Genomic DNA, 13,130 nt, shown 5'->3' on the forward strand with positions numbered 1-13,130 from the left:
CTCTTCGTATTAAAGCTCGTAAAAATTCTTTTTATCCTTATCGTTTTTAATATTACTTAAAGCTACTTTCTATTTAAACTAAATAAATTTACTAAATAAATCTATTAAATAAACTTATTAATATATAAACTATTATTTTATTCTTAGTATATAGTTAGTAATTAGTAAGCTAAAGATGCTTATTAATAAGTCTACCCCTCTCGGGCTAGGCACCCTCGGCTAGCTCGATACTATAGTTATTATAATTAACGTAAGTATACTTAAGAAGTAGCGAAGTACTTTTTAATAGTATAGAATCTAGTTAGGTAATAATACGAACGCTATAAATAGCCGGGCTAGTATAAATATTAAGATTTAGTATATTAACGCCGGTTTAAAAATTATATTTTATAAAATTAGAAATCTTTTTAATATAGGCTATATTATAAATATAAGGGAATATATAAGGGGCCCCCTAACTCTTAATAAGAAGGAGTATATAATACGAGATTTAGCTATTTACGTAAGCTAGTACTAGGAGGTCTTATATACGTTAGAGTAGGTATAGCTCGCCCTTTAAATAGCTAGAAGCGGGGGAAGGTCGGGAGTTTTAATTAGTAGTTAGGTATAGAGCGCAATATACTTAGTTTTTTTTAATACGTAATATATAGTACGGCCCTGGCAAATTGCTCCGTTAAGAGGAAAAAAGTATATTATATATTTATTATTTTAAGAGTTTATATTTAATATTATTTTAAAGTTTAAAAAACGTAAAGCTAGTTCTTTTTAAAAAAGTAATAAGAAATAAAAAAGAATATTAAGAAACTAAAGTACCCTCTATAATAAGTATAGTTCTTTTTATTATTTTAAGTTTACTTAACGTATACTTAGTTTTTAAAAAGTTTAAAAAAGAGGTTTTTAAAGAATAGGAGATTTAATACTTACTTAATTTTAGGGTAGCCCTTTAGTATACTAACTTTAAAAATAATAGTCGTTATTTTATAAAAAGTAGTAATTAATATACGTACTATTTTAATAATTATTTAGCTAAGGGGTATATTAATATATTAGTCGTTTTATAGTTAATAACCTAGGCCCTTATTAAGGTTATTATAAATAATACTCCTTTTTTTATAAATATATTATCCTTTTTTATTATTAAAAAGCGCACTTTTAACTATAGTTTTAATAAGATATTACTAAGCTCTGTAGTATCGTTCGCTAAATAAATAATAATTAAAGAATATATAAAAACTATATTAGTTTTTATATAAAGGACTTTTTTAACTTATACCCCTAATCTTTTTTTATACTTATTATAATTATTTATAACTAATTTCTTATTACGCTACTTATTTTTATATTTTAAGTTATTAACTTAATAATTATTTTAATTTTTATACCCCCTATTACCCTTATTATTCTTAGCTTTATAAACTTTAAAATATATAAAATACGTTTTTTAATACGTATACTAACCTTTTTTTTTAATAATACTATATTTTTAATAATTACGTACTTTATAAACTAAGAGTTTAAATAATAAATATAAGCTTAAGTTTTATTTTTATATATATATATATACCCTACGGAGTAAGGTTATTTTAAAAGTTTAGGTTTTTAAGTTATAAGAGGTTTTATTTTATTTATTTTAAGCCTCTAGGCCGTATTCTAGGTTTTATTTATTATTTATTTTTAAATATTAAGTTTTTTTAAGCGTAGCCTAAATTAATTATTTTTAACTATTTTAGCTATTTATAATAGCTTTTTATATATTATAAAAGTTAAGAAGTATACGGAAATATTCGAACTTAGTTTATAAAAGGCTTTTAATAAGTCTATTTATTAATATACTTTTTATTAATATATAAGTAATTTTAAAACTATTTTTAACGTACTCTTATCTTAACTATATATTTTATATATTAATATAACAAAATTAAGTAACTATTCTTTTTTTTCTTTTATAATAAATCGAATCGTTTATTAATTATTATAATTAACTAATTATACTTCTCTTAAGTTAAGGGTAATATCCTTAAAAAGGCGCTTTAGAGCTATAGTCTCTTTTATAGTTTTTTTAAAATAAAGAAACTTAGCTTCGGTAATTAACGTCGTAACCGTTACTTAGTATATTAATTTTTATTAAATTAGGTTATTAAAAAGAAATATTATATATCCCTAAGATAATTATCGTATTATTTTATTATTTATAAAACTAATATTTTTAATTAAAAATAATAATTACGTACTTAGTATACTATTATAATAAAATATAAAGTATTTTATTATATAAAGATATTAAATATAGTAATTAATTATTTTAATATAGGTTATACTTAGGTTAGTTAGGAACTATAATAATTATAAATAAGTAAAAGCGATATTTAGTTTAATTTTAATAGTTATATAAAATATATTCTTAACCTTTTCTTAGTAGCTCTTTATTTCCTCTTTTATTACCTACCCCTCGTTTAGTTTAAACTTTTTTTAAAAAAGAAAAGGGTAGCTAAATATAGTAAATTTATAAAGTCGAAGCGTTTAGTAACTTACTTAATATATACGTTATAAATAAAATAAACCTTATGAATAGTACAGTTTTATAAAATCCGTATTTTAAAAAAGTAATTAATCGGTCTATTCTTTTAAAATTAATATATTTTTTTATATTATTAATAATCCCTTGAACTACTTTTTAATTATTTTAATAATATAGAATAATAAAGTTATTAATATAAAATATTAATATTACTTTTCTATTTATAGTTTAGTAAATATAAATCTCTTTATAATTATATATTATATTTATATTATAAAGTATAGAAATAAAAGTTTAGAACTAGAGAATTAGTAAGTTTCGGAGGCTATATAAAGCGTATTAGAGCTTATTTACTTTATTAATAACCTTATATTTTTTTAAAAGTTTAATAATTATTAATTTTTCGTTCTTAAGAAGCGTATTAAGGAATATATTAATAATATTATATTAGTCTATTTTAAGGTTAAATTAGGTAGTTATTACTATTATAAACTTAAAAGTTTTTATAATAAGCGTTAAAACGTACGTATTTTATAAGAGGTTAAGTAGTTATATATTCCCTTTTATATATATACGTACTTTTACTTCGCTAACTTCGTTATTAATATTATATTTATAAGTATATACTTATTTTAATAAAAATAGGATCTTTTATTTAAGATTATAATCGACCTTTTTTTATATACTAATATCCCTTAGCTTTTTTATTTTTATATTTATAATATCCCTAAGTAACTTTTATAATTATAATAAGAGATATTTAATATTACTAAACTTTTTTAATAAGCTTTAAAAATTAACTTTAATAAATTATAGTTTTTAAACTTTTCTAGAGCGCTCTAAGTAGGTCCTATAAACTACTTTTTTTATTATTTAATAAAATATTATATATCCTATATTACTTTTTTTTATAGCTTTTTATTAATTGAGTATAAAAATAAAAAAAAAGTAGTTTTAAAAATAGTTATAATAATTACTATTTCTTATATTTAAATATAAAAGTATTATAAAAATATTATTATTAAAACGTTATAAAAGTCTATAGGCCCGGTTTAAGTATCTAGGACCTAATAAAGCTTTATTTAGTATTTAATAAGGTAGTTCTTATAAGCTCTATTCTTATATAATAATAGAGGTTTATTATAAGGGTTCCTTATTAACGTTAATTTTAGTATTAAAAATTACTTCTTTATAATTAATATTTTATTTATTATATACTCTAGCGTTTTATTAAAAACTATTAGAAATTAAAAGTTTAAAAACTTTTATAAAATATATAAGCGTTTATAAAAAGGACTATAAACTACGTAGAGCCGTTTATAACTTAATTATTATATTCCTTTTTTTATTCTTACCCCCGAGCTTATATAAAAAGGTTATTTTAGGGGTTAGTAATAATAATAAAACTATATTAGCCTTTTTAGCCTTATTAATTATACCTTAAAGTACGTTTATTAGTTATTTAGCGTCCTAAATAGTTAAAAATCTAATAATAATACTATTCTTAACTATATAGTTATTTTAAATACTAATATTTTTAAAATCTAGATTTATTTCTTTAAATACTTAAACTAGCTTATTATTAATATTAAAAAGTTCTTATATTTCTTAGATTATTAAATTTACTTTTTTATTTATAATAGTTTACTTTTTATATATAAAATTATAAAAGACTTTTTTATTAAACCTAATATTTTTTATAATAAATACTTATTTAAGCGCGGGTATTTAAACTCTATATAAGTTATATATTTTTAATATATATCTAACTAAGTATTTTATATACCCGTAGGGAAGTATTTTAAACTCTTTTTAACGTATACCCCTCTTATAATTTTTATAAAAAGAGTATATTTAATAGCTATATATATAGAGGTTATTAAAATACGGAGTAACCGGTTTAGAATTCCGTATTTAATAACCCGTTTACTATTAGTATTAATATCGCTTTTATTAGTTAATTTTTATTATAATAAGCAAATCTTTTTTATTAGCCTCTTATAAAGTAATATTATAAATAAAAATTACTATTAGTATTATTTTATTTTATAAATTTATAAAGAGGTTTATAAAAAGGTATATTTTATAAGCTTTAGTAATTACGAGTTAACTTACTTTTTTAGTATTACTTACGGGTTTTTTTATATATAAAAGTAGAAGTTCTATTTTAATTCTTAGCTTATTATATTACGTTTTATATACGTATTTAATATTTATAGTTAAGAAAGTAGTCTTATTATTATTTTTAAAAAAGTAAATTAGAATCCCTTTTTAATAATAAATTACTACCTCGAGGCTTTATAATATAAAAAATATTTCCTTTTTTATTTTAGTCCTTAAAAAGAACCCCTTAAGCTACTTATTATATTTATTAAAAATTATAAATATATATTATTATTTACTAAGAGATAGTTTAAAATAAAAGAGATCTTAGTATATATAGTATTATAACCGTAAGGCTTTTTTTAAAAATAGTCCTTTTAAAACTATTATCTTAGTATTAAATAATATATATATATTTTATACTTAATTTATAATAGAGGTTTAATACGTATATCTCGAGTTTTATATAGTAATTAATAAAGAATATTAGGTCTAAAATAACCTATTTTAAAATATTAAAAAAGCGCGCTATTAAACCTTTTATAAGTATATTAATATAAATAATAGAATTTTTTATAACTAATTAATAATATAATACTAATTAAGCTCTATAAGATATACTTAAGGTTTATAAAAAAAATAGAATTAGAAGAGCTTATATTTAAAAAAAACTAGATTATTTTTTTAAATAAGCTACTTTTTAATAGTATTCTTATAAAGCGTTTTTTATTATAAAGTATAATTTAGACCGTAGTATTAAAGTACGCTTTTATTTAATAAGATTTTTAAAACTATATTAATATAAAATCTTTTAATATAAGCGACGTTCTAAAGCTTTAGATTATAAGTTCTTTTTTTCTTAGATCTATTTAAAACGCCCTTTATAATATAAGTACTACGTATAATAATAAATAATATAGTAGTTTTTAATTTAATATAGTCTTTATTACTTAATAATACGTAACTCTTAAGTTTAAATAAGCTCTTATTATTAACTAAATATATTATTTTATAGCTATTTATTATTATATTTTAAAAAAAAAGAGTAAGTACTATTTATAAGAGTACTAAAAATTGCGTTTATTTTTAAATCTTAACTCTTTATAAATATAATAACTACGTAGCCCTCGTCTTAGTTTATTAATAAACTCGCTATAAGTTAGTTAAAAAATCTTCTTAGAAACCTAGGTTTTTTAAAGGTTTTATTATTCCTTAATTAACTAGCTTTTTTAAGCTTACTATAAAGTAATTTCTATTTACTTAATTTAATAATAATAAGGACTTTTTTTATATAGCTCTTTAGTATTCGTATTAGTAACTTATTAACGTTTCGGTTTATAAGTACTTATTTTAATTTTTAATATATTATAAAGCATTATAAATATATATAATTATAAGAGTATATAATGTTATTTTTATTATTTACGTTATTAACTAAGTTAGAGCGTTTAGTAAAAATAAAATAAGCCCCTTTTTAATTTAAAAATCGTTTAGTATATACGTCCTAGGTTACTAAGCTAAATATATATATAATCTCTTTAAGGGTCCTCGTATATATTTTAAAAGCTATTAATTTACTAAAAGTTTTATATATACGTTAGTTTTATATAAAGTTAAGTTTAAACTTAACTATAACTAAGAAGTTAAGTATAATAATCTTTTTATTAATTTTTAAAATATTATACGTTTTAACTCAGAAGTAAATAAATTATTACTTTTTATATTAGTATTAAGAGTTAATTCCGGTCCTTATTTTATTAAAAACTTATTAATATTCCTCTCGAATCGTATTCTTTATTATTAGTTCGGGGGGTATAAATTCCTATTTTAAATATTTAATAATTTACTATATACTAAACTTAGCGCCGTTTTTAATAATTTTTTAAAATATATATTTATATAATATAATATTAATTAATTTTACTAATTACTAAGCGAGGATTTTAATATATATATTAATAATATTACGTTTATAAGCTATAAGTTATTTATATTTAGTATTAAGCTCTTATTATTTTTAAATACTCTTAAGTATATAGATTCTTTTTATAAGTATAGTATAAAATTAAATTTATTTATATAAAATAAATAATATAGCTAGTTTTATAAAAAGAAACCTAGCTTAGTTCTATAAGTTATTTATATTTAAAAAAGTTAAAAAGTTCGTATTAAGAGTTATATTTAAAAGTTATTAATAGAGGATTTCTTAGTTTTTTTAGTTATTTTTAAACGCTTTATAACGAGCTTAGTAAGCTCGTAATTCTTTTTTATTATAAATTATAACTAATTATTTAAATTTAAAGGGTATAATAAGTACTATAAAAAGGTTAAAGAATATATTAAAATCTAGAGCGTCTAAGTTAATATATTTCTAAACCCTAATACTTTTATTTATAATATAAAATATATTAAATTATTTAATCTAATTATCGTAGCTAGTTAATTTAGCTTAGGCTAAAATAAGTATAAGTAAGTTAATTATTTTAAAAAAATTATAAAAATCGTATTAATAAGTATATTATTATAATATAAGGTCTTAATTAAGAACTAGGCTTATAATTATTACGAGTTATAGTATATAGTAATAAGTATACGGAGTATAATAAAAATAGCTTAATTATTAAAGTAGAAATAGATAAAAAAAAAAGGTCTATATATATAATATTTAAGATCCCCCCGATAGAGCAATCCGCTAGGGCCGTACCGTATATTACGTATTAAGGAAAACTAAGTATATTACGCTCTATACTTAATTATTAATTAAAATAATTAACCGACTCGACCGTTATCTTCTTTTTATTAATAGCTCCCGACCTTCCCCCGTTTCTAACTATTTAAAGGGCGAGCTATACTTACTCTAATATATATAAAACCTTTTAATACTAGCCTATATAAGTAGCTAGATCTTATATTATATACTCCTTTTTATTAAAAGTTAAAGGGCCCTTTATATATTCCTTTATATTTATAATATAACCTATATTAAAAAGATTTCTAGCTCTATAAAATATAAGTTCTAAATTAATATTAATATACTAAATCTTAACGTCCGTATTAACCTAGTTATTTATAGTATTCGTATTATTACTTAATTAGATTTTATATTATTAAAAAGTACTATACTACTTTTTAAATATATTTACGTTAATTATAATAGCTAAGGTATTAAGGGGGCTTAAGAATTTATTAAGCCCTAGAGGGGGGGACTTATTAAAAAGTATTTTTAGGTTCTTAATGAGGTAATAGTTTATATATTAATAAGTTTATTTAATAAGTTTATTTAATAAGTTATTTAATAAATTTATTTAGTTTAAATAGAGAGTAGCTTTAGGTAATATTAGAAGTAATAAGGATAAAAAGAATCTTTGCGAGCTTTAGTATAAATAGCTAGATATTAGCCCTTTTAACCCTTTTTTTAAAAACCTCTACGTTACTATTAAAGTTTAGAACTTCTATAGTTAAGGGCCGCCTCCGACCTTTATAATTAACTTTTATTATTAACCTTTCCGGCTAGCGCCGCTATAGGGTAGCTTACCTATCCTAAATTATATAATAGTTTTTATATTAAAATTATTATATTATATTAAGCGCGTACTTAGGGTATATTATACATATTATATAGTTAAAAAATATACCGTATTATATAATTTCCTTTAAAAGCGTAATCCCGTTAAGGTCGATCTTTTGCGCCTATAAAGCCGGAAAAAAACCACTATATAATATTTAAAATAGATACGTAATTTAGTACGTAACGGGCACTTTATAGAGTACGATTACTATCCCTATTACGTGACAATTACTGACCTCTAGCACAGCGCATCCGGTTTGGGACAGGCCTGCGTCGAGCACCTCGTCGAGAAAGGCGGCCATGTGGCTATCTTGGACATATCTCAAGACGCCGGTGCCGTCCTTGTGAACAAGCTGGGCTCGCAAACGGAATTCTTCCCGTGCGATGTGACACGAACCGAATCTGTCACAGAAGCAGTCAATGGTGCTGCACAATGGAGTGCGCTAACTAAGATGCCGCTTGGAGGTGTCGTTGCCGCTGCTGGTGTAGGCGGGCCTGCCACTGTGAGTTGCCCTTCTTAACTGCAAGGAATGGAGTACTGACGCGACTTTTGACAGATCCTAGACAGACACGGTGCCCCTTTCGACCTCAAATTGGTCGATTGGGTGCTGAACGTGAATCTTCGAGGTACTATTGATCTAGTGCGACAGTCAGTAGCCCAACTGGCCAAGGTTGAACCAATCGAACCTGATGGAGAGCGTGGAATCGTGATCATGGTTGCCTCATCAGCCGCTTTCGACGGTCAGAAGGGACAGGTGTCGTACGCGGCCTCCAAGGGCGCAATCACGGCAATGACACTACCCATGACCCGGGATCTCGCCCGATTTGGTATTCGAGTTGCTACTATTGCACCTTCGCTTTTTGAAAGCGCCATGACATCGCGCATGACTGGCAAAGGTCGGACAAGCTTGGAGTCTGCCATGGAGTTCCCCAAGCGGGCAGGACAGCCAGACGAATTTGCAGCAGTCGCCGTACACCTGATTGAAAACATCATGCTCAACGGGACGGTGATCAGACTTGACGGCGGCATGAGAATGCCGAGCAAGATGTAACTTGATAGCCAGTATGAAAACGGTTCGCTTGTAGTGTGCCGAGAAACGAATACAACCTACCTTACAAGCAGACATCCGACGACCCGAAATGGATCAAGCTTCCGTGATATGAGACAGGTGTGCACAACAGATGACATATGATGCGTGATTACAGCGCTTCGAATGGCAGAATTGCCTTGGGGAGAAGATGAAGCTACCCATCAAGGCAGCATCCACCCAATATAGTGCCTGACTTATCAGCTGTCATCCATGACTGTGATGTTTTGGAATGGCTCCCAGCCAAGCCCCCTAAAAGAAATAGCTGGGTCTAAGTGGGGATAACATCTTGCTACCGAGTTGATCAGTGCGACGAGCCGAGATTCCTAAACGGACGATTTCACCCAACAATAAGCCCAAGATGAGAAGCACAAATACGAGAAGATGGATATGCCCAAGTCTTCATGAATGAGATGAATGAGAAAGCGCACCAGTACTTTTCAGACACTTTGCCAAATGTTATAACACGTAATACTCGCATTCCCTCCATGAATAGCCTGCTTTCTTACATTTGTTGGAGCGACACTGGTGGAATACCTGACTGCGAACTATGATTGGTCATAGAAATAATTTCTCGCCCTAATAGGCAATACCGCTATCCTAGAAATGGAAGTACACCAATATTGAGAACACACATTGGATGTGGCTGTCGCTCGAATGTCGTTTCGTGGCGTACTTTGTGATATTTAAAATAGTTACGCATTCATCGCGAATCGCACTTCAGTTGGCCCATGTCCGGCTGCGGTGGCTTTGCATTCAACCAGATGGTATAAGCTCGACAAAATAGGAGCAATCCGTAGCAAGTGCTGGGTTTTGCGCGGTGCCGCGGTTCCCTCAGCGGCCCCGCTCAAATTCGGTCCAGGCCTCCGGCAGTGGGGGACTTGGGAGCCGATTCTGCACCTCTCAGCATCTAACCCACCGGCCGAGTCTGATCTCTGTCTTGAATAAAATGGGCCGAACCTCGGCAGGACAACGAATGATAGAGCTTACCAGGGATCGCGGCCATGGAGCGATGCTGCCGAGCACGATGGGGCGAAACCCCTCTCTGAAGCTGCTCTGGTTATTGGTAGACCAGCGTGACTAGGAATTCGGCTGCTTGGAGGTCTGGTAACCTTTATGATGAAGCAGCCAGTCAATCCGAAATTCTGAACCAATGCCACCAAGTACCACAACATTACAAGAAAGCCACGGAGTATTGGCTTGCAAAGAAGCCCGAGGCCGGATGAATTAGGCCATGGCCGAATCATGAGGCAAAACAGAGTCGCACATCCAAGTGAATATTTGGTAGTCAATTGCTCGCGTTCTGCAGCGGTAATAGATTCACCAAGCCGAGGCTTTGCGCAAAGGTCCTTTTGCCTCTTCTGGCGTGCACAGGCAATTCCAGTTGGCAACTTCATGGGGCAGATGAATGGTCCCGTTGTCCACCTTACCTAACCGAGTTCTCACATATCCGCCAAGGGTATCTTTATCCGTGCTTCCGTATCTACTTACTATTTATTCATGCCGCCGGTCTGCGCCGCTCCCGCATACTCCCTTCGGCAAGCCCTCCACCTCCCCGATGTTGTCTGAAATTCATTCTACTCTCCAGCCTTAGAATTGCACTCGTCGCCTCGAAGCAAGCATGGTGTTTTCAACATCTTTACCGTCGCATGTCCAAAGGATACTCGACCTCAGAGAAACGCGACCCAAGCACCAGCCATACTCGGTCGCACTCCCAGGTACAAGCCAACCTGGTCGCTCAAATGTGTACAGACATTGGCAATTTGCAGATGGATTGTTGGAGGGTATCGGCCCAGATATATTGACGGCTCACGACATGTTCGAGGCCACTGTGAAGAGCAATCCAAAGTCAGACTATCTGGGCCGCCGACCCTACGACCTCGTTCAGCAATGTCATCTTCCTTGGGAGTGGCTGAGTTTCAAAACTGTCCAGCAACGCAGGAACAACATCGGAAAGGGTCTGGTAGAAATTCACGAGCGCGTCGGTAAGGGCGGAACACAATTTGGCATTGGGCTATGGTGCGAAAACCGACCTGAATGGCCAATTGTCGACCTCGCATGCATGTCGCAATCACTCTTCAGTGTCTCATTATACGACACGCTGGGCCCAGACGCATCAGAGTACATTATCCGTCACGCCGAGTTGACATGCGTTGTTACTTCTGTCACTCATGTTCCAGCACTGATCGCTCTAAAGCCGAACTTGCCTGGGCTCAAGTGTCTAGTGATACTGGACGATGTTCAGTCCCGGTTAGACAACCAAGACTCTCTGTCGCGAAACCGGCTGTTGGCATCCATCACAGAAGCACTCAAGCTGGACCTTCAGATCTACTCGCTGAAAGAAATTGAGCAATTGGGCGCAGCCTCTTCCAGGTCATTGCGGCCCCCACAGCCGGATGATATAGCCACCATCAACTACACCTCGGGAACTACTGGGGCGCCCAAAGGCGTCGTCTTGACACACAAGGGCTCGGTCGCAGCGACAGTTGGCTCTCTCCTTGATGCGGGACTGCCGGGCAACGATGTCATGATCTCCTATTTACCACTAGCACACGTCTATGGCCGACTTTTGGAACACCTCGGTGCTTTCAGTGGGGCCAAGATTGGATATTTCAGCGGCGACATTTCCAATCTTGTAGAGGGTCTGCAGTCCCTCCGGCCGACTATCTTCCCATCAGTCCCAAGAATTTACAACCGATTTGGCGGTATCCTCAAGTCGGCTACACTCGAAGCTTCCGGGATCCGAGGGGCTGTGAGCAGGTACATTGTGGCAACCAAACTGGCGAACCTCGAAGACGCAGAAGCTCCTACTAACAAGCACCCGCTTCACGATAGGATCTGGGGCCGGCAAATCATGGCCACACTGGGCCTCGACCGCGCACATACAATGATTACCGGTTCTGCGCCACTCGACCCAGCATTGCACAAGTTCTTGAGTGTGGTGAGTGGATCTAGCGTGATCCAGGGTTACGGTATGACCGAGACGTACGCTTGTGCATTGGCACAAAATCGGGCTGATGCCAGCACGGGACACTGCGGAGGTCTCGTACCGTCAACAGAGGCCTGCTTGCTTTCCGTGCCTGAGATGGGCTACACCATCGAAGATGTCCCGTGTTCACGTGGTGAACTCCTGCTGCGGGGACCCAACTTATTCAAAGAGTATCTGAAGAACCCGGAGCAAACGGCCGAGAGCTTCACCGAAGACGGTTGGTTCCGCACGGGCGATATCGCATCAATCGACGACATGGGTCGCTTCACCATTGTCGACCGTCGCAAGAACCTTCTCAAGCTCGCTCAAGGCGAGTACGTATCGCCAGAGCGCCTCGAGGGAATCTATCTATCTGGTTGCAGATACATCGCTCAGGCCTTTGTTCATGGTGACAGTCTGCAGGCATTCACCATCGGCATGTTTGGTGTAGACCCTGAACTTTTTGCGCCTCTTGCATCCCAGGTCCTCGGCCGTATAGTTTCATCGTCGGACTTGCCAGCCATCAGAGAAGCGTGTGGGGATGCTGCAGTGCGTGCTCGGGTATTCCAGGATCTCGAGGCGGTGGGCAAGGCGAACAAGTTTGCGAGTTACGAGCGTGTCAAGAACTTTGACCTCTCCATCGAACCGTTCTCGGTAGGCAACGAAACCCTGACACCAACTCTCAAACTTCAGCGGAAGAAAGTCGGAGACTTGTATCGAGACCGGCTCTCGGAATTGTATGCTCAAGTCTTGGAGGGTCGCGAGGACCACATCACAGCTCGAGCTGTTTCCAAGCTGTGAGGTAGAATCAAACATGCTGAGTGTACTCTCGTGTACCAGAGACATCTAGAGTTGGGACACTTGAAATGATGATAGGAGAACGAG

General features: G+C 31.5%; 2 protein-coding genes across 2 annotated transcripts; both read left to right on the forward strand.

Moving 5' to 3' along the window:
- Positions 1 to 7,855: 7,855 nt before the first annotated feature.
- On the forward strand, positions 7,856 to 9,241 carry CABS01_08286 (3-hydroxyacyl-CoA dehydrogenase type-2; the record flags this gene model as incomplete). Its single annotated transcript, XM_060541647.1, has 3 exons — positions 7,856 to 7,860; positions 8,437 to 8,692; positions 8,747 to 9,241. The coding sequence occupies 3 exons, from the start codon at positions 7,856 to 7,858 to the stop codon at positions 9,239 to 9,241; spliced, it is 756 nt and encodes a 251-aa protein (XP_060402451.1).
- A 1,852-nt stretch (positions 9,242 to 11,093) lies between these two features.
- On the forward strand, positions 11,094 to 13,046 carry CABS01_08287 (AMP-binding enzyme; the record flags this gene model as incomplete). Its single annotated transcript, XM_060541648.1, has 1 exon — positions 11,094 to 13,046. The coding sequence occupies one exon, from the start codon at positions 11,094 to 11,096 to the stop codon at positions 13,044 to 13,046; it is 1,953 nt and encodes a 650-aa protein (XP_060402452.1).
- Positions 13,047 to 13,130: the final 84 nt, after the last annotated feature.

This window comes from Colletotrichum abscissum (genome assembly GCF_030869225.1).
Source record: "Colletotrichum abscissum strain IMI 504890 chromosome Unknown Scaffold_18.1, whole genome shotgun sequence".
Lineage (NCBI taxonomy): Eukaryota > Fungi > Ascomycota > Sordariomycetes > Glomerellales > Glomerellaceae > Colletotrichum > Colletotrichum abscissum.